Genomic DNA, 25,082 nt, shown 5'->3' with positions numbered 1-25,082 from the left:
GAATTACACCAGGTTAAAACAAAGTCAGTTGGGCATCCCACTGCCGAGCAAAAATATTCAGTTTTTACATGGTAACTTCTATAGGTCAGGCTGAGTTTTCTTGAGGCTTTATCTGAATGGTTACTTTGCTTTAAGGATGCTGTATCATTAGCCCTGAATTTCTCAGAGTTCAAGGGTTCATTGTGAAGATCTCTTCTTCCTCCCTACCGTCATTTCACTCCTGCCATCGGGAAGAAGGTATAGGAGCCAAGTTCAGGAACAGCTTCCTCCGTACAGCCATCAGGTTATTAAACACTACAACCTTCAGTTAAGCTCTCAACTACATAGACTTGGCAACATTGATTTTGTCTTTGAACTATTATTGTTTGTTTTTTTATGTGCTGAAGAAGGGTCTCGACCCAAAACGTCGCCCATTCCTTCTCTCCTGAGATGCTGCCTGACCTGCTGAGTTACTCCAGCATTTTGTGAATAAATACCTTCCATTTGTACCAGCATCTGCAGTTATTTTCTTAAACTTCTTTTGTTGTTTATTATGGTGGTTACAGGGTACTATATTTTACATATAGTTAGCATGGTCCAAGTCAGCATGGATTTATGAAGGGGAAATCATGCTTGACTAGTCTTCTGGAATTTTTTGAAGGAGAGCCGATGGATGTAGTATATCTGGACTTTCAGAAAGCCTTTGATAAGGTCCCACAAAGGAGACTAGTGGTCAAAATTAGAGCACATGGTATTGGGGGTAGGGTATTGACATGGATAGAGAATTTGGTTGGCAGGCAGGAAAGAAAGAGTAGGAATAAATAGGCCCCTGTCAGGATGGCAGGCAGTGGCGAGTGGAGTGCTGCAAGCCTCGGTGTTGGGGCCGCAACTATTTACAATATATATTAATGATTTAGATGATGGAATTAAAAGTAACACTAGCAAATTTGCAGATGACACAAAGCTGGGTGGCAGTGTGAACTGCGAAGAGGATGTTTCGAGGTTGCAGGGTGACTTGGACAAGTTGAGTGAGTGGGCAGAAGCATGGCAGATGCAGTATAATGTAGATAAATGTGAGGTTATCCACATTGGTGGCAAGAACAAGTAGACAGATTATTATCTCAATGGTGTCAGATTAGGAAAAGAGGAAGTGCAAGGAGACCTGGGTGTCCTTGAACACCAGTCACTGAAAGTAAACATGCAGGTACAGCAGGCAGTGAAGAAAGCTAATGGGATGTTGGCCTTCATAACGAGAGGATTTGAGTATAGGAGTAAAGAGGTCCTTCTGCAGTTGTACAGGGCCCTGGTGAGACCATATCTAGAGTATTGTGTGCAGTTTGGTCTCCTAATTTGAGGAAAGACATCCTTGGAATTGAGGGAGTGCAGCGTAGGTTCAAAAGGTTAATCCCCGGGATGGCGAGACTGACATTTGAGGAAAGATTGGAAGGACTGGGTTTGTATTCACTAGAATTTAGAAGGATGAGAGGGGATCTTGTAGAAACATAAAATTATAAAAGGACTGGACAAGCTAGATGCAGGAAAAATATTCCCAATGTTGGGGGAGTCCAGAACCAGGGGCCACAGTCTAAGAATAAAGGGGAGGCCATTTAAAACTGAGATGAGAAAGAACTTTTTCATCCAGAGAGTTGTGAATTTGTGGAATTCTCTGCCACAGAGGGCAGTGGAGGCCAATTCACTGGATGGATTTAAAAGAGAGTTAGATAGAGCTCTTGGGGCTAGTGGAATCAAGGGATATGGGGAGAAGGCAGGCACGGGTTACTGATTGTGGATGATGATTAGCCATGATCACAATGAATGGCGATGCTGGCTCGAAGGGCCGAATGGCCTCCTCCTGCACCTATTTCTGTATGTTTCTATGTGTAATCAGGTTTTTACTGCTTGGGGTCATGGTTGTCCATGATTTGCTGCAGTGATTGTCAAGATGGTATGAAAGTCCTGGTGGTCACTGATTTGCCTTGCAAAGCAAGGAAGGATTCCTTTTGAGAGAATGGGACATAGCCTATACAGGTGCCTTACGATGTTTCGACTTGCGATAGTTCGACTTTGCGATGGTGCAAAGCGACCCACCTCTCGCTTCCGGCCACGTGATTCCGTGTATTACAATGCATCTCGACTTACAATACTTTCGGTTTCCGATGGGTTTCTCTGAACGGAACCCCATCGGAAGCTGAGGGGCACCTGTACCAAAATTGATATCTTTGTGAGAATCAATGCAATGAGTTAAAATGGTAAGGAAATAAGTGAAGATGGTTACCAAAAATTACAGTGGGAACTTGATCAACTGATGTGGGCCAAAGAAAATGGCCCAAAGAAGTTTAATTCAGATAAGTGTGATGTGTTGCATTTTTGGAAGTCGAATCAGGTCAGGATCTTCGCAGTGAACGGTAGGGTCCGGTTGTAAAGCAGTGGGATCAGGTACAATGTTTCCCTGATAATGGCATCACAGGTAGATAGGATGGTGAAGTCAGGTTTGGTACAGTGGCCTTCATCAGTCAGTAAATTGAGTATAAAAATTGGGCCATTATGTTACAGTCGTACAAGAGATAAGTGAGTCCGCACCTGGAGAGTATTGTGTTCAGTTTTGGTCACTCTGCACCCAGGAAAGATAGCATTAAGCTCGAAAGAAGATATAGAAGGTTTATGAGGACATTACCAGGTCTCAAGGGGGGGGGTTTGGAGGAGAGACTGGGCAGGCTAGGAATTTATTCTATAAGAAAATAACTGCAGATGCTGGTACAAATCGATTTATTCACAAAATGCTGGAGTAACTCAGCAGCTCAGGCAGCATCTCGGGAGAGAAGGAATGGGTGATGTTTCGGGTCGAGACCCTTCTTCAGACTGATGTCAGGGGGGCGGGACAAAGGAAGGATATAGGTGGAGTCAGGAAGATAGAGGGAGATCTGGGAAGGAGGAGGGGAAGGGAGGGACAGAGGAACTATCTAAAGTTGGAGAAGTCGATGTTCATACCACTGGGCTGCAAACTTCCCAGGCGAAATATGAGGTGCTGTTCCTCCAATTTCCGGTGGGCCTCACGATGGCACTGGAGGAGGCCCATGACAGAAAGGTCAGACTGGGAATGGGAGGGGGAGTTGAAGTGCTCGGCCACCGGGAGATCAGTTTGGTTAATGTGGACCGAGTGCAGGTGTTGAGCGAAGTGATCGCCGAGCCTGCGCTTGGTTTCGCCGATGTAAATAAGTTAACATCTAGAGCAGCGGATGCAATAGATGAGGTTGGAGGAGGTGCAGGTGAACCTTTGTCTCACCTGGAAAGACTGTTTGGATCCTTGGATGGAGTTGAGGGGGGAGGTAAAGGGACAGGTGTTGCATCTCGTGCGGTTGCAGGGGAAAGTGCCCGGGGTTGGGGTGGTTTGGGTAGGAAGGGACGAGTGGACCAGGGAGTTACGGAGGGAACGGTCTCTGCGGAACGCAGAGAGGGGAGGGGATGGGAAGATGTGGCCAGTGGTGGGGTCCCGTTGTAGGTGACGGAAATGTTGGTGGATGATATGTTGGATCCGCTGGCTGGTGGGGTGGAAGGTGAGAACGAGGGGGATTCTGTCCTTGTTACGAGTGGGGGGAGGGGGAGCAAGAGCGGAGCTGCGGGATGTAGAAGAGACCCTAGTGAGAGCCTCATCTATAATGGAGGAGGGGAAGCCCCGTTTCCTGAAAAACGAGGACATCTCTCGGAAGCCCTAGTGTGAAACACCTCATCCCGGGCGCAGATGCGGCATAGACGGAGGAATTGGGAGTAGGGGATAGACTTTTTGCAGGGGACCGAGTGGGAAGAAGTGTAGTCCAGATAACTGTGCGAGTCAGTGGGTTTATAGTAAATGTCCGTCACTAGTCTGTCTCCTGTGATGGAGATGGTGAGGTCCAGAAACGGGAGGGAGATGTCGGAGATAGTCCAGGTATATTTAAGGGCAGGATGGAAATTGGAGGTGAACTGTATGAAGTCAGTGAGTTCTGCATGGGTGCAAGAGGTAGCACCAATGCAGTCGTCGATGTAGCGGAGGTAGAGTTCGGGGATGGGGCCAGTGTACGTCTGGAACAGGGATTGTTCGACGTACCCGACAAAGAGGCAGGCTTAGCTAGGGCCCATGCGAGTGCCCATAGCTACGCCTCTGGTTTGGAGGAAGTGGGAGGAGTCAAAGGAGAAGTTGTTGAGGGTAAGAACCAGCTCTGCTAGGCGGGGGAGAGTGTTGGTCGATGGGGATTGGCTGGTTCTACGGTCGAGGAAGAAACGGAGGGCTTCGAGACCATCCTTGTGGGGGATTTATTCTTTGGAGCGCTGGAAGCTGAAGGGTGATCTTGTAAAAACAGATATTTGGACAACTATATGGATAGGTAAACACCTAGATGGATGATATATGTCTTGTTTAAGTGGGGCATTCTGGTCAGCATGGATGAGTTGGGCCGAAGTGCCTGTTTCTGTCCTGTATAACTCTTGTGACTACCCGCCTACCGTATGTTTTAGTTTTCGTGGAAATACACATGAGATTTGATATCTGTTAACCTGTTGTAATCTTTTTTTTTTTCAGATGAGCATGACTCTGTACAGAAGAAAACGTTCACAAAATGGATTAATATGCGCTTTGTGAAGGTAAGGTTAGCACGAATCTTCGAGGACTGAACATAGCAGCTGGAGATGGCCCAGATAGCAATTAAGGCAAACATGACACTTCAGAAGTATTTTGTGATGTGCAAAGAGATTTGAGTGAGCTGGTGAGAAATATCAGCATCCATTTTCTAGGTGTGTGTGTGTAGCTTATTGTGTGAGGGCACAAATTTCCTCAACAGAGTTGTCTGACTTTTGGCAAGTAGTTTGGTTGCTTCAAAATATTCTGGAGTATACTGTAAGAAAATAACTGCAGATGCTGGTACAAATCGAAGGTATTTGTTTCACAAAATGCTGGAATAACTCAGCAGGTCAGGCAGCATCTCAGGAGAGAAGGAATGGGTGACGTTTCGGGTCGAGACCCCTCTTCAGACTGTTGTCCCCCCCCCCTTGACATCAGTCTGAAGAAGGGTCTCAACCCGAAACATCACCCATTCCTTCTCTCCTGAGATGCTGCCTGACCTGTTGAGTTCCTCCAGCATCTGGAGTATACTGTGATCATTTTACTGTTGTTTTTGGAAATAGAATTCCACATTTGTTTACTCAGATGCATTTTTAATGCAGTTTTTACTGAGAGCTGGGAATTGGCACATGCTATTCCCTCTTGTATAAGTTTTTCCATGAAGTAACCGCTTCCTGTTCTATTCTTCTGAAGACATTTGGCAAGCTACCTGCATGGTGTCTTTGTGTGTACTGTTATTGTAGAGCAATGTGGTATAATGAGCTCTTGCCTCCATTTCCTTGGCAGCTTTCAGGTTTCTTGCACTTTGAGAACTTGTAAAATTTGATGTAAAAGTTACAACAGAATGTGTAGTTGCTTAGGAAAGTGCATTGTCGTGGATATAATAGTGTTTATAATGGTAGTTGAAACTTTAAGAACTGAGTACTAGAATGGTGTGATTTGGGTCATGTGTAGGGTTGCCAACTGTCCTGTATTAGCCGGGACATCCCGTATTTTGGGCTAAATTGGTTTGTCCCGTACGGGACTGCCTTTGTCCCGTATTAGGCCTGGAAGCTGTAGGCCCGAACTCTGTAGGTCTGGAGGCCTGGGAGGTTGTGTAGCAACCCGCCTCCCGGCCCGGGCGGCCGCCATTGGTGGAGTGGGAGCACGCGGCCGCTGGCTGGGTGAGGGCATGTGGGGCAACGTCACCTTGTCCCGTATTTGGGAGTGAGATAGTTGGCACCCCCTAGTCATGTGATATATTCAATATCTTACCAGTCTTGTGAATATGTGTGAGTATGCACAGTGAACTTTTGTAAAGATAAAGAAGACCCACACTGGGAACAGCGTGTACTGAAAACCTGTGCTTGTTTTCTATCTACGTACATGCTACTGCTGTAATATCTTGCATGCATCACAGGAAGAGGCCCTTTGGCCCACTATGTCTGTCTGGAACATGATGCCAAGACCAACTCTAACCTGCCTGCACATAATCCATATCTCATCATTCCCTGTATATCTATGTATTGGGGGTAGGGTGCCATGGTATTGGGGGTAGGGTACTGACATGGATAGAAAATTGGTTGGCAGACAGAAAGCAAATAGTGGAGATAAATAGATCCCTTTCAGAATGGCAGGCAGTGACTAGTGGGGTACCGCAAGGCTCGGTGCTGGAACCGCAGCTATTTACAATATACATTAATGACTTGGATGAAGGGATTAAAAGTAACATTAGCAAATTTGCAGATGACACAAAACTGGGTGGCAGTGTGAACTGTGAGGGGGATGCTATGAGGTTGCAGGGTGACTTGGACAGATTGTGTGAGTGGGTGGATGCATGGCAGATGCAGTTTAATGTGGATAAATGTGAGGTTATCCACTTTGGTGGTAAGAACAGGATGCAGATTATTATCTGAATGGTGTCAAGTTAGGAAACGGGGAAATACAACGTGATCTGGGTGTCCTAGTGCACCAGTCACTGAAAGGAAGCATGCAGGTACAGCAGGCAGTGAAGAAACCCAATGGAATGTTGGCCTTCATAACAAGGGGAGTTGAGTATAGGAGCAAAGAGGTCCTTCTGCAGTTGTACAGAGCCCTAGTGAGACCACACCTGGAGTACTGTGTGCAATTTTGGTCTCCAAACTTGAGGAAGGACATTCTTGCTATTGAGGGAGTGCAGCGGAGGTTCACGAGGTTAATTCCCGGAATGACGGGACTGTCGTACGTTGAAAGACTGGAGCGGCTAGGCTTGTATACTCTGGAATTTAGAAGGATGAGAGGGGATCTTATTGAAACATATAAGATCATTACGGGATTGGACACGTTAGAGGCAGGAAACATGTTCCCGATGTTGGGGGAGTCCCGAACCAGGAGCCACAGTTTAAGAATAAGGGGTAGGCCATTGAGAACGGAGATGAGGAAAAAGTTTTTCACTCAGAGAGTTGTGAAGCTGTGAAATTCTCTGCCTCAGAAGGCAGTGGAGGTCAATTCTCTGGAGGCTTTCAAAAGAGAGTTAGATAGAGCTCTTAATGATATGGGGAGAAGGCAGGAACGGGGTACTGATTGTGCATGATCAGCCATGATCACGGTGAATGGCGATGCAGGCTCAAAGGGCCGAATGGCCTACTCCTGCACCTAATGTCTATTGCCTATTTTATATTGTCTATCTATGTGCATATCCAAAAGTCTCTTAAATTCCATGAGCATCTCTGCCTCCACCACCACCTCTGGCAGTGCGTTCCAGGCACTCAACGCCCTCTGTATATCTCCTTTAAACGATGCCCCTCTCACCTTAAAGCAATGCCTCTGGTATTCGATACTTCCACTCTGGGGGAAAAAAAATAGTGGGTCTGGCTCTGAGGCACAGCAGGGTCGGGTGAAGATCGTGATGGAGTCACAATGATTAGGGGAACAACGGACAGGAGATTCTGAGGCAGCAAATGGGACTTCAGGATGCGGTGCCTTGGGGATAGTGGTCACAACTCTTATTAATTTTAGGTAGACACAAAATGCTGGAGTAACTCAGCGGGTCAGGCAGCATCTCGGGAGAGACGGAATGGGTTAATCGAAGGTAGACACAAAATGCTGGAGTAACTCAGCGGTTCAGGCAGCATCTCGGGAGAGAAGGAATGGGTAATTTTAGGATTGATTTTAGGATAGTTTTGAATAGGGACAGATCTGAATGTTGGGGGGAGGTACTTAATTGGGGCATTGTCATTCGGCAGGGTCTAAGGAAGGTAGATTGGGCGCAGTTGTTATTGGGCAAGTCCACAGATGACGTGGGAGTCGTTTAAAGGCCAGTTGATCAAAGTGCAGGAGTGTTCCAGTGAGGAGGAGGGAAAAGGGCAGCTAGGTAAGTGGAACAATGGATCACCAAAGAGGTTGTAAATTTGGTCAGTAAGAAAAAGGAAGCATATATCAGGTTTAACAAGATAATAATAATAATAATAATAATGCATTACATTTATATAGCGCTTTTCAAACACTCAAAGATGCTTTACAGGGATTTCTAGAACATAGAGAAGTGAATAGATAGATAAATAAGTAAACGAACAGAAAAAGGAGACAGAAGGTGAGGTGACCTTCAGTGGTTGAAGGCAGTGCTGAACAGGTGAGACTTCAGTGATGTTTTGAATGTGGTGAGTGAGGAGGAGTCTCTAACGGTTTGGGGTAGTGAGTTCCAGAGGGTGGGAGCAGCGATGGAGAAAGCCCTGTCCCCCCAGGATCTGAGTTTGGTCCGGATGGGGGGGGACAGGAGATTGGCAGCAGCAGAGCGGAGGGTGCAGGTGGGAGTGTGCCTGTGGAGGAGGTCAGTCAGGTAGGATGGGGCCAGGTTATGGAGGGCTTTGTAGGTCATGAGGAGGATTTTGTACTGGATTCTCTGGAGGATGGGGAGCCAGTGGAGTTTGTAAAGGACGGGGGTGATATGGTGAGTAGACGGGCAGCGGAGTTTTGAATGTATTGAAGTTTACTGATGATTTTTGAGGGTGAGCCATAGAGGAGGCTGTTGCAGTAGTCCAGACGGGAGGTGATGAAGGCGTGGATACAAAATATCCACACAAAATATCCACACAAAATATCGATAGACACAAAATATTTCGGGTCGAGACCCTTCTTCAGACTGGATTAGATTAAAGTCTGAAGAAGGGTCTCGATCCAAAACGTCACCCATTCCTTCTCTCCAGAGATGCTGCCTGTCCCACTGAATTACTCCAGCTTTTTGTATCTATATCTTCCATTTAAACCAGCATCTGCACTTCCTTCCTACATATCATGTTTAACAAGGTGACTTTATACTGGGCTTATGAAGAATATAGAGTGAATGAGGAAAGCACTAGCGTGGCAATTAGAAGAGGCCATGAAATGTCGTTGGCAAATCGGATTAAGAAAAATCCCAAGGCTTTTTATGTACATATGTGCTTTGAGTACTAAATGAGTACTTTGTGTCAGTTTTCACCGAGGAGAAGGACTTGGAAGGTAACGAGATCAGTGTGCAGAATACAAATAAGCTCAGGCAGTTTGAGATCAAGAAGGAGATGCTGCTGATGCCATTGGAGAAGTTTAAGCCAAATAAGTCCCAGGGCCTGATGGGGTCTATCCCAGGTTATTGAGTGAGGCAAGGGAGGAGATTGTGGGGGCCTTGACAAGGATCTTTCTTTCTTCTCTAGCCACAGGCAAGGTCCCAGAGGATTATAGACAATAGACAATAGGTGCAGGAGTAGGCCATTTGGCCCTTCGAGCCACACCGCCATTCAATGTGATCATGGCTGATCATTCTCAATCAGTACCCTGTTCCTGCCTTCTCCCTATACTCCCTGACTCCGCTATCCTTAAGAGCTCTACCTAGCTCTCTCTAGAATGCATTCTGAGAATTGGCCTCCACTGCCTTCTGAGGCAGAGAATTCCACAGATTCACAACTCTCTGACTGAAAAAGTTTTTCCTCATCTCCGTTCTAAATGGCCTACCCCTTATTCTTAAACTGTAGCCCCTTGTTCTGGTCTCCCCCAACATTGGGAACATGTTTCCTGCCTCTAACGTGTCCAACCCCTTAATAATCTTATACGTTTCGATAAGATCCCCTCTCATCCTTCTACATTCCAGTGTATACAAGCCTAGGGTGACCAATGTCATCCCTTTGTTTAAGAAAGGAAGTAGAGAGAATCCAGGGAACTACAGGCCGGTGAACCTCACGTTAATGGTAGGGAGAGAATTTTTTGAGATAGGATTTACTCCCATTTGGAAGAGAATGAGTTAAATAGGGATAACCAGCATGACTTTGTATGCGGCAGAACGTGTCTCACTAACTGGATTGAGTTTTTTGAGGAAAGAGGTGACAAAGGAGATTGATAAAGGTGGGGCAGTGGATGTTGTAGATGTGGATTTTAGTTAGGCTTTTTCTAAGGGCTGTCATGGTAGGCCTACCCATTTGGTTGGAATTTACGGGATTTACGATGCCTTGGTCGTATGGTTTTGGAGCTGGCATATTCATAGAGGACAAGAGGGTTGTGGTGGAAGGCAAATACTCCAGCAGGTGGTCTGTGGCCAGTGGAGTTCCACAAGGATCTGTGCAGAGACCGTTGCTGTTTGTGGGCCCATATCTGAGGAAGGATGTGCTTGCAGTGGAGAGGGTTCAGAGGAGATTCATGAGGGTGATCCCAGGAACGATTAGGTTTAATATATGATAACCGTTTAACGGCACAGGGCCGGTACTCGTTGGAGTTTAGAAGAATGGGCGAAGAAAGGCTCGCTGGTGCACCTTGCGAGTCAGGAGTGGGATCGGAAGCCCGGGCTCTAAGCGGCCAGGGAGACGGTGAGAGCCGGGGATGGCTCACCAGGTCATAAGATCATAAGTTGCAGGAGCAGAATTGAGCCATTTGGTCCATCGAGTCTATTCCGCCATTCAATTGAGGATGTTGCCAGGAATCTAGGTCTTGAGCTATAGGGAGAGGTTGAGCAGGCTGTGACTTTATTCCTCAGAGCACAGGACGATGAGGAGTGATCTTAGAGACGTGTACAAAATCATGACAGGAATAGATTGGGTAGACGCACAGAGTATCTTTCCCAGAGTAGGGGAATCGAGAACCAGAGGACATAGTTTTAAGGTGAGAAGAGAAAGATTTAATAGGAACCTGAGGGGGTAACGTTTTCACACAAATGGTGGTGGGTGTATGGACCGAGCTGCCGGAGGAGGTAGTTGAGGCAGGTACTATCACAATATTTAAGAAACATTTAGACAGGTGCATGGATAGGACAGGTTTGGAGAGATATGGGTCAAACATAGGCAGGTGGGACTGGTATAGATGGGACAGTTGGGCTGAAGGGCCTGTTTCCATGCTGTACGACTCTATGACTGTCTCTGGAAAGATTAGTGATTTGGAAACAGTGAACATCAACATGCTTGATTAGGAGTTTAATTTTGAGATTCAGCGCAAGTACAGGCCCTTCGACCCACCGAGTCCGCGCCGACCAGCAATCCCCGCAAACTTACACTGTCCTACACACACTAGGGACAATTTAAATTATACCAAGCCAGTTAACCTACAAACCTGTTTGTCTTTGGAGTGGACTCTTGTGCTTGTAAGAAGCAGTTCCACCGCAATATTTTATAGTTATTTTATCGATGATGACAAAACAGTGTATCAGTTGTAAATTTTGGGTGAGTTAAAAGCTTTGTTCATCAGTTTTGTTTCTGAGTTTAGAAGAAGAGTTAACTATAAGGCTTGTGCAGTGAATTGCTCATATCGTATATAAATGAACTTTGCATTTCCCCCAGGACTAAGCTGTGATGATCTGTTGCTAAAGACAGAAGAGCAGTTCTGCAGAATGTTTTTCAAATTTGGCCCTTTTTAATTCTGTGTTTCTGCTGCAGAATGGAAAACCACCGATCAAGGATTTATTTGATGATCTCCAAGATGGCCGAAAACTCTTGGATCTTCTGGAAGGGCTCACAGGACGTGTGTTTGTGAGGAATTTTTATTTTACTAACGACACAAAATTCAATTGCACTGTATGTTTTTACCAGACAAGATAGGACCGATTTGCAATGATGCCATTTTTTCTTAAGCTGTTAAATGTGGGCACAGAGGTGCCTTGCTTAATGTTATTCTTTGACCAGTCTACAGGGCTTTATACGCTAATACCTTATGCTTCAGAAAGTTTTTGATGGAAACTATCTAGTTTTGCAGATTAGAATCTCTAAGGGTAATATGGAGACAGCAATTTTTTTTCTCCAGCTTTGTCAGTTATCTTAACTGCTGAGATTAAAGTTGAAAGGGATGAGAATGATTAAGCTGAAGAAGAATGTTTTTAGGTTTAAAATGTTATTTCTGCTGAGGAATTTATTTTTTTCTGCATCAGTTTCAAAGTCATTTTGTGGCAGCAGTAATAATAATCTAACTCACTGGGCTCATAATTCATCAAATCTGCACTCCCCTCCCATCTTGTGTTAGAAATGAGCATGTTGGGTCCAGATTGTGTGTTTTAACCATTGGGAACAGCATCAAGAAATAATAAAACAATTGCCTGATCAATGATCTTCTAGAGGTGTATAAAATCTTAAGAGGAACAAATCGGGTAGATGCACAGAGTCTCTTGCCCAGAGTGGGGGAATCGAGGATCAGAGGACAGAGGTTCAAGGTGAAGGAAAAAAGATTTAATAGGTCTGAAGAAGGGTCTCGACCCGAAACGTCACCCATTCCTTCTCTCCTGAGATGCTGCCTGACCTGCTGAGTTACTCCAGCATTTTGTGAATAAATACCAAAGATTTAATAGGAATCTGAGGAGTAACTTTTTCACACAAAGGGTGTGGAACAAGCTGGTAGTTGAGGCTGGGACTATCCCATCGTTTAAGAAACAGTTAGACATGTTCATGGATAGGACAAGTTTGGAGGGATATGGACCAAACACAGGTAGGTGGGACTAGTGTAGCTGGGACATGTTGGCCGGTGTGGGCAAGTTGGGCCGAAGGGCCTGTTTCCACACTGTATCATTCTATGACTCTAAAATTGAACTCTCTGTGGCAAATACATGGTTGATTTTCATGCAAGGGCCAATATGATGCAAACATTTACTGAAAGGGGAATTGGTTCGACGTTTGACCAGGGAGTGACCAGGGAGAAGGTAGGGTCTCACAAGGATAAAGGAGAAAATCTATGCTTGGCGCATGTAGGTGAGGTACTAAACATCTGCAATTTAGTTTAATTAATTATTGTCAAGTGTACTGAGGTACAGTGAAAAGCTTTTTGTGGTGTGCTATCCAGTCAATGCAAAGATTATACATGATTACAATCAAGCTGTCCACAGTGCACAGATGCAGGATAAAGGGTATAACATTTAGTGCAAGATAAAGTCCGTTAAAGATCCTTTAGACTCTGACTCCAAAGAGAGCTCAAAGATCTCCAATGTGGTAGATTGGAGGTCAGGACTGTACTCTACCTGGTGAGAGGACGGTTCAGTTGTCTGATAACAGCTGAGAAGAAACTGTTCCTGAATCTGGAAGGAGGCGTTTTTAAACTTCAGTACATCTTGCCCGATGGGAGAGGGGAGGAGCGAGTGACCAGGTTGAAACTGGTCCTTGATTATGCTGCTGGCCCAGCCGTGGCAGCGTGACGTGGAGATGGAAGTGTATTCACCGAGAAGAAGGACTTGGAGGGCAGGGAGATGAATGTGGAGAATACAAATATGCTAGGACAGTTTAAAATAGAGAGAGTGATGGTTCTGAGGCTCTTGAAGAATATCAAGTCCCCAGGGCCTGATGGGGTGTATCCCAGGCTATTTGAGGGAAGCAAGAGAGGAGATTGCGGGGCTTTGTTTTTTGTTTCCTCTAGCCACAGGCTAGGTCGTGGAGGACTGGAAAGCAGCCAATGTTGTTTCTTTGTTTCGGAAAGGAAGTAGAGAGAACTATAGGCCGGTGATCCTTGCATCAATGGTAGGGAAACTATTGGAGAGAATTCTTCGAGGTAGGAATTACTCACATTTGTACGAGAATCAGCTAATTAGGAATAGCCAGCATGGGGTTGTGTGTGCCAGGTCGTTTCGCACAAACTTGATTCAGTCTTTTGAGGACGTTTTGAAGGAGATGAGTGAAGGTCGGCCAGTGGATGTTGTATATATGGATTTTAGTAAGGCTTTTGATAAGTCATGTCAAGTCAAGTCAATTTTATTTGTATAGCACATTTAAAAACAACCCACGTTGACCAAAGTGCTGTACATCAGTTCAGGTACTAAGAAACGAACATACAATGGCACACAAACATAACAGCACATACATAAACTTCACAGCCCCCCCTCAGAGGGCCTCAAACGCTAAGGAGTAGAAATAGGTTTTGAGCCTGGACTTAAAGGAGTCGATGGAGGGGGCAGTTCTGATGGGGAGAGGGATGCTGTTCCACAGTCTAGAAGCTGCAACCGCAAAATCTTTAAGAGTAATATCTAACTCTCTCTTGAAAGCATCCAGAGAATCGGCTTCCACTGCCTTCTGAGGCAAAGCCGTGAAGCATCACAAGCTAAAGCAACAGAAAATGTTATTTTCCAAGTTGGCATTACTTTATGCTGGAAGAAAGGACACAGTGTCGGAGTCATTAGCTAGTGAGGCAGCATCCCTGGAGGGCATGAATAGACTTTAGTGTGGAAACAGGCCCTTCGGCTCATGGAGTCCGCACCGACCAGCAATCACCCTGTTCATTAGCACTAGCCTCCACACCAGGGACAAATTACAGAAGCCAGTTACAAACCTGTACGTCTTTGGAGTGTGGGAGGAAACTGGTGCACCTGGAGTAAACTCATGCACTCACAGGAAGAACATACAAACTCCGTACAGACAGCACCCGTAGTCAGGATCAAACCTGGGTCTGGTGCTGTAAAGCAGCAACTGTACAGCAGCGCCACTATGCCACCCAAGTAGGTGACGTTTTGTGGACCCTTTCTCAGACTGATTTGGGGAGCTGGGGGGGGGGGTGAGGGTGTGAAATAAAGCTGGAAGAGAGGAGGAGCAGGGCAAAATGTGGAATTTTCTGCCTCAGAAGGCAGTGGAAGCCGATTCTCTGGATGCTTTCAAGAGAGAGTTAGATATTACTCTTAAAGATAGAGGAGTCAAGGGATATGGGGTGAAGGCAGGAACAGGGGTACTGATTGTGGATGATCAGCCATGATCACAGTGAATGGCAGTGCTGGCTCAAAGGGCTGAATGGCCTCCTGCTGCACCTATTGTCTATTGTGGCATGTAATACATGAAACACAGGCAAGGAGGGTTTCTGATAGGCAGACGGTTGGACAAAGGCCAGAGATGAAAAACAGAAGGTGTGAGACAAAAGGATAGAAGAGTGGCAAATGTAAGAAAGGAATGTAAGGGGAGAGGAGAAATAAGTGAGAGTCCAGCTGCGGGAGACGGGTGTGTGGGGGAGAAAGGAGGGATGTGGGGGAGAGGAGAGGGGAGGAGTGGGTTGTTAGAGGTTACCTCAAATTACAGAATTCAGTGTTCATACCATTGGGTTGTAAGCTACCCAAGCAGAATATTAGGTACTGTTCATAGACACAAAATGCTGGAGTAACTCAGCGGGTCAGGCAGCATCTCTGGAGAGAAGAATGGGTGACGTTTTGGGTCGAGACCCTTCTTCAGACTGTTCCTCAGTTTGCATGTGGCCATCCTCTGGCAACGGAGGAGGCTCAAGACTGAAAGGTCTGAATGGGAAGGGGACTGAAAATAGTTAGCAATCAGGAGATGCGGTAGGCCTTGACGGACTGAGCGCAAGTGCTTGCCGTTTCCACGCTTGGTCTTGCCAATGTACAGGTGGCCATATCGGGAACACCAGATGCCGTAGATGAGGTTAGAGGTGGTGCACCTGAACCTCTGTCTCACCTATAAGGACTGTTGTGTCCCCGGATGGAGGCAAGGGAGAAGGTATAGGGATTGGTGTTCATCTACGGTTACAGCGGAAAGTACCCGGGGAGGGGGTGGTTTGGGTGGGAAGGGATGAGTGAACCAAGGAGTTGTGGAGGGAGCAGTCACTGTGGAAGGCGAGAAGGAGTAGGGGTGGGAAGATGTGACTGGTGGCAGTATCCTGTTGGAGGTGACGGAAATATCAGGAAATTATTTCTTGGACACGGAGGTTGGTGGGGTGAAAGGTGAGCAGAACTACGGGACACAGGAGATGCAGGTGAGGTATCCATCTCTGACAGTGACTGGGAACCAAAGATAATAGAGCAGAGCAAGATAGACCACTCCACCCTAAAAACCCTAGTATGTATGTCATGCCGCCATTTTAGTCGGCAGAAACTTGCAGAAACATTTTAAAAGAAAAATAACAAAAAATCTGTGAAGTGATAGATGAGATATATTCTGCATGTTTATGGTATCATCACAAATACTGTTCCCCCAAAACACTGATTACACTGCGAGAGGCATAATGGATGGCGGGTTTTGCTTACTAAAATGTCTCCTTTGCGTACTACATGTCTCCTTTGCATTCAAGAGAGAGCTAGATAGAGCTCTTAAGGATAGCGGAGTCAGAGGGTATGGGGAGAAGGCAGGAACGGGGTACTGATTGAGAATGATCAGCCATGATCACATTGAATGGTGGTGCTGGCTCGAAGGGCCAAATGGCCTCCTCCTGCACCTATTGTCTACACTTCAGTATAGGTGACTTTGACAGAGTGGTCTATCTTGCTTCGCTCTATTATCTTTGGGTACCCATCTCTGACAGTGATTGGGAACCACATTTACTGAAGAAAGGGGACGTCTCAGATGTCCAAGAATGGGGGATAGCATCTTTGCAAGGGCAGGGTGGAATGAGGCGTAGTCTTGATAATTGTGGGAGTTGGTAGGTTTGTAGTGGACACCAGTTGATTGTCTGTCCCTGTGATGGAGACAGAAGTATTTGAGATAGGGCAGGGTGGCAGTTTGGTCGAGATGAGTTTGAGGGTATTCTGCTGAATTTGATTGTATTAGAGGAATATTAAGTGACTGTTGTATGTTTGCAGTTTGCTCATTTCAACAGTAATATCTATGTTTCTCATTTCCGATACAATAGCGGCTCATTAGGAATATTTTTTTAGCACCTATTTATATAGGTAATCCAGTTTCTGATTGTTAATTGCTTCATTAGCTCTATTTTAATTGTCTTTCTGAAATATCTCATCTTCCAACAGACCAAAGAACGTGGTACGACCAGAGTACATGCTCTCAACAATGTCAACAGAGTTCTGCATGTTCTGCAGCAAAATAAGGTGAGTTATTGTTTTGAAGAATTCATCCTCGACTTAATTCAAACGGTGGTGCATTGTGTTGCATGCAATTTTTATACGTGTATCTAGAGCTGTCTAAATTGATGATCTAGAGCTTGAAGCCCAAGTCACTGAGTTGTTTTGTTTCTCATTTGATGTCTTTGCTATTTGTGGGCTCTAAAGATTTTTAAAAAAAGAGCTGTTTGGATAATTTATTGAATCAATTGTAAATGAAGACACCAAAATTAATTCATGTCAATGATTTGGGGTATACAATTTAAATGAGTAGAAAGAGTGATTTAGACTTAAGAGTCATGGAGTCATACAGCGTAGAAACATGCCCTTCATGTGTAGGAAGGAACTGCAGATGCTGGTTTAAACCAAGCATTGACACAAAATGCTGGAGTAACTCAACGGGACAGGTAGCATCTCTGGAGAGAAGGAATGGGTGACGTTTCGGGTCGAGACCCTTCTTGTTATTCCAGCAGCACTTTGTGTCTACCCTTCATGTTCACGCTGCCCCCTCTACCTATCTTCACTAATCCATTTACTCACCTTGGGTTCATGGTCTTATATATGCTTTCGCATTCAAATACTTCTCTGGATGCTGCAGAAATTTGTGAGAGTCTCTTGTCTCCACCATCTATTCAGGCTGCACACTGCAGGCCCGAACCAGCCAGTGTGAAAGACCACTTCTAACCTTCGCACAACTCATGTTAAACCTATGCCTTGCTGTCTTTGACACCCCTTCCAGGGGTAAATGTTTTTTACGTCTGTGCTATGTCCCTCATGATTTTCTATACCTCCTTCAAGCTGCCCCTTGTGGTGATTCCCGAGTTCTGTGGTGTGCACCAGTGTGGCCCAGAAATCACCTGGGATAATTACACTGATGAAAGTCCAAGACGAGGACAGAGTGAACGTTAACATGTCAGCTGTCAGTCTTTAAAATGTTGTGTTGAAATAGCAAGGCAAAGTGATTTTAACAAAATAATTTTTATACTGATCAAGACAAGCGGTACCTCATCAGTGTGTAATAATGATTTGTATATCTCAGCCAGGGCTCCTGCAATTTCTTCTCAAGCTTCCCGCAGATATATATGGTCAGGCACTCTCCCAAGTTCCCCAGCCTTTGTGTTTATTGTCCACGGTTTTAAAAAAAACAGAGGAGAAAGACTCGGAGTAGTTTAGAGATACAGCACCGAAAAAGGCCCTTTCGGCCCACCGGGTCCGCGCCGACCAGCGATCCCCGCACATTAACACTATCGTACACACATTTGGGACAATTTTCACATTTACCAAGCCAATAAACCTACATACCTGTACATCTTTGGAGTGTGGGAGGAAACCGAAGATCTCGGAGAAAACCCACGCAGTTCACGGGGAGAACGTACAAACTCCGTACAGACAGCACCCGTAGTCGGGATGGAACCCGGGTCTCCGACGCTGTGAGGCAGCAACTCTACCGCTGCACCACCGTGCCTTGCCCATCTCCTGCGGTTCTATACAGAGATGACAGCTTTGGTTTTGGAGGGGCCCTATTTTCCCTCCAGTTGCCCTCTTTCCCTTAATGTACATAACATGTCATTGAATTTTCCTTAATCTTATTTGGCAGGACTAATTCCTTGACCCCTTTATGCCCTGCTGATTTTAGCCCTTCTGACTTATTCGATGTGCTCCTCAGTCCCCAAAACTCTTCCACGGATATACTTGATCCAAGTTGAGTAGGAAAATAACTGCAGATGCTGGTTTAAATCGAAGGTAGAAACAAAATGCTGGAGTAACTCAGCGGGACAGGCAGCATTTCGGGAGAGAAGGAATGGGTGACGTTTCGGGTCGAGACACTACTTCAGACATCGCCTCGACCTCCCATCTGCTCACCTTTCTTCATCCGACCCCAACCCCCACACTTGCCGGGTGTTCACCATCCCCCCCCTGACCTCCCCATTTCAGATACGAACGGTCTGTCCTCAGCAGAGGCCTCACCTTTGTTCCCCTCCGCCCCCACCTCAACGAGTTCCGGGTCCGCCACGATGTGGTGTTCTTCTTCCGTCGCCTCCATCTCCGGGCCTTTTTCCATGGGAAGGAGTCCTCACCACCCAGTGATGACCCCTTCTCCCGTCCCAAACGGACCCCCTCCTCTTGGACTGCCCCGGCTGGCCATCTACTTTCATTGGACCTTTCCAACTGCTGGCACGACATCAACCGCCTCAAATTTTCCACTCCTCTGTTAATATTCAGTCTGAAGAAGGGTCACGACCCAAAACGTCACTCATTCTTTCTCTCCTGACATGCTGCCTGACCCGCTGAGTTACTCCAGCATTTTGTGTCTACTTGATCCAAGCTGACCATAAGTGGCTCATGCCTCCTGTTTCCAAACGAGAGCCTCTCTTGTCATCTAGCACGACTGAAGAAGGGTCTCGAGCCGAAATGTTGCCTATTCCTTCTCTCCAGAGATGCTGTCTGACCCGCTGAGTTACTCCAGCTTTTTGTGCCTTATCTTCGGTTTAAACCAGCGTCTGCAGTTCCTTCCTACAAAATAATTTTAATGCATCAGTTACTTACAACACCAATGAAGGTTTCAAATTACAAACTGAAAAGGAAATGAGTAATGAATTATGAGCTCAGTATTTCAGGAAAAAAAACCCAAAATGGTCACACTGTGATTTTGATAGTTATTTTGTTGGTTATGCATTGATTTTGAAATTTATTAAAGTCTCAAAATAGAAACATAGAAAATAGGTGCAGGAGGAGGCCATTCGGCCCTTCGAGCCAGCACTGCCATTCATTGTGATCATGGTTGATCATCCACAATCAGTAACCGGTGCCCAACTTCTCACCATATTCCTTGATTCCACTAGCCCCCAGAGCTCTATCTAACTCTCTCTTAAATTCATCCAGTGATTTGGCCTCCACTGCCCTCTGTGGCAGAGAATTCCACAAATTCACAACTCAAAATACTTGTTTCCTTTTTGGTACTGTCGGACTATTGGCGATGAGGATTGAAAAATTGTAGTTGAAAGAAACCACTACAGTGTACTCTGTTCTTTCCACTGCCATGGATACATTTTGCCTGAAGCTGGTGGTATAGACAGTGCGGAAACAGGCCCGCCGAGTCCGTGCCAACCAGCGATCCCCACACATTAACACTGCCCTGCACGCACCAGGGACAATTTTACATTTATACCAAGCCAATTAACCTACAAACCTGCATGTCTTTGGAGTGTGGGAGGAGACCGAAGATCTCGGAGAAAACCCACGGGAAGAACGTACAAACTTTCTGTTTTATTTAGTGTTTATCCCATCCAGTATTTCGCACTTGTTCGCATTATCTATGACATTTAGCACAATGCCCTTTTGGTACAATCAGAAAATATTTATTAAGCACCTAACCCACATTCTCCACTTGCACCCTTGATCCTTAATCGGCACCACAGTTTCTTTGATTGTCCTCTTGTACTTTGTGACATTAAAAGTGCTCGATTTTCTTAAACTTTACTTCCCAGTATCTAATACCTGCTCTTTGTTTGCTTAATTTATCTTCCAATTTCATTCCCACACTTCCTTTACTCTCCCAGATGTTCTATTACATGTTCTGTTCGCTTGTCTGGTAAAATTCATTAGTCTTCCAGCACTTCTTCTGAAAGCCAATTTGTTGCTAAGCTACAGCGCTCCTTGGAGATGAACTTCATATGGGTAACGCTGCCTCCTTTTGAGAGATGTCGACTGACTGCATGTACCATGGGGCCTGTGGGATTTAGTTTGGAGATACAGCGCAGAAACAGGCCCTTCGGCCCACCTAGTCCGCACTGACCAGCGATCCCCACACATCAACACTGTCCGATACACACTAGGAACAATTTACACATGCACCAAGCCAATCAACCTACATACCTGCACGTCTTTGGAGTGTGGGAGGAAACCGAAGATCTTGGAGAAAACCCACGCAGGTCATGGGTAGAACGTACAAACTCCGTACAGACGGCACCTGTAGTTGGGAATGAACCCGGGTCTCTGGTGCTGCAGGCGCTGTAAGGCAGCAGCTCTACCGCTGCGCCACCGTGGCCACCTGACTGGTCAGGGAATTGAGTGGTTGGTGAACGGCAATTGAGTGGTTGGTGAACGGCATTTGTTTTCTCCCCTTCCTGTGGCAGCTGCCTCATTGTCTGATACCTGGAGCATCAATGCATTGACCGTATTTCGGGTTTGAATCGTAGAGCACAGAAACGAACCTTTCGGCTGAACTAGTCCATGCCAACCAAGATGCCCCATTTAAGCTAGTCCCATTGCCTGTTTGGCACTTATCCCACTAAAGCTTCCTTATCCATGTTCCCAATGTTGGAGGAGTCCAGAACCAGGGGCCACAGTTTAAGAGTAAGGAGTAGGCCATTTAGAACGGAGATGAGGAAAATCTTTTTCAGTCAGAGAGTTGTAAGTCTGTGGAATTCTCTGCCTCAGAAGGCAGTGGAGGCCAATTCTCTGAATGCATTCAAGAGAGAGCTTGATAGAGCTCTTAAGGATAGCGGAGTCAGGGGGTATGGGGAGAAGGCAGGAACGGGGTACTGATTGAGAATGATCAGCCATGATCACATTGAATGGTGGTGCTGGCTCCTGCACCTATTGTCCATTGTCTTTTAAATGCTGTTATGGTACCTGTTTACGTGCTGTATCTCTAAACTAAGATGCTGTCTGACCTGCTAAGTTACTTTGTGTCTTTATATTCTATACTCAGTAATCTGATTGATGAAGGCTTAAAAATCAAAAGCCGCCTTTATCACCCTATGTACCAGCGATGCCACTTTCAGGTTGAACCCTCTGCTCTCCAAGATTCCCCACGTCTCTACCATTCACTTGAAGGCTTGCTATGACTTGACTACCCAAAATGCCACAGCTCCCGTTCACGTGCTGTACCGTTCTGTGTTCTGTGTACCTCACACATCTGCATTAAGCTCCATTAGCTATTCCTCAGTCGACTTGCACAGCTTATCAAGATGTTGCTGTCATTTTTGTTAGCCACCTTCTCTGTCTATGATACCACCTATTGCGAATTTACTCAGCCTGCCTTGTGCATTCTCATTCAAATTGTTCAAATAAAACGCACACACCAATGGGCGTAACACCGATCGCTGAAGCACACCACGAGTCTCTGGGCTCCAGTCCAAGAAACAACCTTCCATCATCGCCCACTGCTTCCTTCCATGAAGCCAATTCTGTACCCAGTCAGCTAGCTCTCACTGAATCCCATGTGATCTAACCTTCCAAACAAAGCAGCTTTCATGCAGAATCTTATCAAAAGACCGTATGGACAACGTCTGGAAGCTTGCTTTTGTTAATCTTCTTGGTCAGTTCTTCAAAATTTGTAAGACACGAGGTCCCACGTACAACATGGGACTATCCCTGATCACACTCTGACTACCCAAATGTATCAACAGTAAACCCTCGTTTTAACAGACTGCTTAATAATGGATTTCGGTTATAATGGACCGACCTACTGCCGGCTACACACGCTGAACCCGGCTCACGTTGACCCCTCAACCGGGCTCTCTCAGTGCCGGCTGGCGCCGCGGTCACGGCCGCTAGCTGTGCTGTCTGTTCCACCGCTGCCATCACCACCGCCACTACCCCAGCCGTTCCCACGCCGTGCCTGCCGCCATCACCACCGCCCGGCCACTACTGCAACCGTAACCAGCGCCACCGCCCTGGCTGCTCCTGCCGCTGCCGGCACCACCGCAGCCAGCCCTTACCTGCTCTCCAGCCCCCTGTGGGCTGCGACCATCGACGATTCCTGATCCATGGCGGCACGGTGGCACAGCGGTAGAGTTGCTGCCTTACAGCGAATGCAGCGCCGGAGACCCAGGTTCCATCCTGACTATGGGCGCTGTCTGTACGGAGTTTGTACGTTCTCCCCGTGACCTGCATGGGTCTTCTCCGAGATCTTCGGTTTCCTCTCACACTCCAAAGACGTACAGGTATGTAGGTTAATTGACTGGGTAAATGTAAAAATTGTCCCTAGTGTGTGTAGGATAGTGTTAATGTGCGGGGATCGCTGGGCGGCGCGGACTTGGTGGGCCGAAGGGCCTGTTTCCGCGCTGTATCTCTAAATCTAAAAAAATCTAAAATCAAGCCTCTCCTCTGGCCGGCAGCATCCATGGGCTGTCATCTCACCTGGATTCCAGGCCCAGTTTTGGACCAAGAGTCTGAGGAAGGGTCCTGACCCGAAATGTCACCTATCCATTTTCTCTGGAGATGCTACCTGACCTGCCAAGTTACTCCAGCACATTTTGCCCATTTGTGTATTTACCAGCAACTGCATTCATTTGATTCTACTACTTATACAATAATAATAAAAATCACTGGAGTGTACTTAAAAGTATGCTTTTTTCCTGAATCAAGAATTAAATACTTCTAAAAATGATTTATATTTTTATGAAGCTTCTGCCTGTACTCTCTCAGGTTAGAGTCTGTGCCTATCCTAACACACGTTCATTCCCTTGACTCTTTATTGCAACTACTTCTGGGCAGCTGGTGCTTTTGTATTGGGCTCCATAGGTTTATTTTTCAGAGCATGGTTGAGATGCCTGAAGGTTGGAACTTCTTTCTTTGCATGACTTTCCTTCAGGAGTAATTAAGGTTGTCAGTCTGGCCCATAAATAAGTTGGACAGTTTTGATGGAAGTCTTGTTGAAATCTGCATTATACTTCATTGTGATATTTTTTTCCAGGTGGAGCTGGTAAATATAGGTGGAAGTGATATTGTAGATGGAAACCATAAACTGACCCTTGGGCTTATTTGGAGCATCATTCTTCATTGGCAGGTGAGCAAGAAATTGCAGCGAATTGTGGACGCAGCCCAGACCGTCACACAAACCAACCTCCCTTCCGTTGACTCCATTTATACCTCACGCTGCCTCGGCAAGGCCAGCAGCACAATCAAGGAGGAGTCTCATCCTGGCCACTCCCTCTTCTCCCCTCTGGCAAAAGGTACATAAGTGTGAAAACACACACCTCCAGATTCAGGGCTAGTTTCTTCCCAGCTGTTAACAGGCAACTGAACCATCCTACCACAACCAGAGAGCAGTGCTGAACTACTATCTACCTCTTTGGTGACCCTCGGACTATCCTCGGTCAGACTTTGCTGGCTTTACCTTGCACTAAAAGTAATTCCCTTAAAATGTATCTATACAATATATTTGGATCGATTGTAATCATGTATTGTCTCCGCTGACTGGGTAGCACGCAAAAAAAGCTTTTCACTGTACCTCGGTACACGTGACAATAAACTAAACTGAACTGAAACAGAGTAAAGAGTTACGGGAATCAATGCAGGTTCCACCCATGGAGAGATCATCTCTGGGATTTGGAAATATATGTAATGTTTAGCCGTCGAGGCAGATGTTTCTCCTTGCCTGTAGATCTTCGGCCAGAGATTGTGAATAGTTATTACAAATCATCTTTGCACGTTGTTTCAACAAACTAATTGTAAAATATTTGATTCAGGTCAAGGATATAATGAAGGCCATAATGGCAGATCTGCAGCAGACAAACAGTGAGAAGATTCTGCTCAGCTGGGTTCGCCAATCTACTCAGTCCTACAAACAAGTCAATGTCCTAAATTTTACGAAAAGTTGGGCCGATGGACTTGCTTTCAATGCTATTCTTCATCGGCACAAGTAAGTGTCTGTTAATAATTCTGCATGTAAGATGTCGTATGAAATACAGCATTTTTGGTTGACATGACACCACATGACTGCTTGAAAAATTTGACATTCAAGACTTGGCAAAGTTGCTATCAATTTTAAAAAGGATACTAATAAATTCTGACAGCAGCCTTGAACAAGAAATGTTTCAAAGTGAAATTTAGTCAATCTTTAATTTCACTATTCCAAAACTACAGTGCAGCAAATTTGAAACATTTTAATTTTGCAATTTTACTTGTTTTTGGTGGGAGAATGACCCAATTTATCTAATGTGCATCAGCCAGTACAATCGAGGAATGTTGGGATATCTAAATGTGTCTTACTGTTATTCTTGGATGAACAATTATTTCAACTTATTTTAAATGTCAATTTGAAGCAGGTTTGTTGCCAGCAAAGATATTCAGCAGAAACACAAATATTTTCAGTGTCTTACGCCTGTTTGATTTGCATTTTTATTTGAGCACAGCCAACATTTTGTTTTCCAAGTCCTGGTCAAGCCATAATGGCTTTAAAAGTAGATCCATCTCAGACTCGTTTTTCAGAGGTGGAGTTTATTGTTTGAAACTTCATGAAGTTTTTATGTTGTAGAGCCAAGCACCATGGAAGCAGGTCCCACA

The 25,082-nt window shown here is 45.6% G+C and overlaps 1 protein-coding gene across 6 annotated transcripts in view; it reads left to right on the top strand.

Moving 5' to 3' along the window:
* LOC144596441 (utrophin-like) overlaps window positions 1-25,082 on the top strand; it is a 401,591-nt gene that overhangs the window by 60,052 nt on the left and 316,457 nt on the right. For all 6 annotated transcript variants that reach the window (XM_078404693.1, XM_078404692.1, XM_078404691.1 and 3 more), the window contains 5 exons: window positions 4,535-4,596; window positions 11,422-11,514; window positions 16,698-16,775; window positions 23,491-23,583; window positions 24,266-24,438. In XM_078404693.1, the coding sequence (XP_078260819.1) occupies window positions 4,535-4,596; window positions 11,422-11,514; window positions 16,698-16,775; window positions 23,491-23,583; window positions 24,266-24,438 (499 nt within the window). The remainder of the gene's footprint in view (window positions 1-4,534; window positions 4,597-11,421; window positions 11,515-16,697; window positions 16,776-23,490; window positions 23,584-24,265; window positions 24,439-25,082) is intronic.

Source organism: Rhinoraja longicauda, chromosome 9, assembly GCF_053455715.1.
Source record: "Rhinoraja longicauda isolate Sanriku21f chromosome 9, sRhiLon1.1, whole genome shotgun sequence".
NCBI lineage: Eukaryota > Metazoa > Chordata > Chondrichthyes > Rajiformes > Arhynchobatidae > Rhinoraja > Rhinoraja longicauda.
Note: the sequence above shows the minus strand (reverse complement) of the source record. Positions and strands in the feature narration are given on the sequence as shown.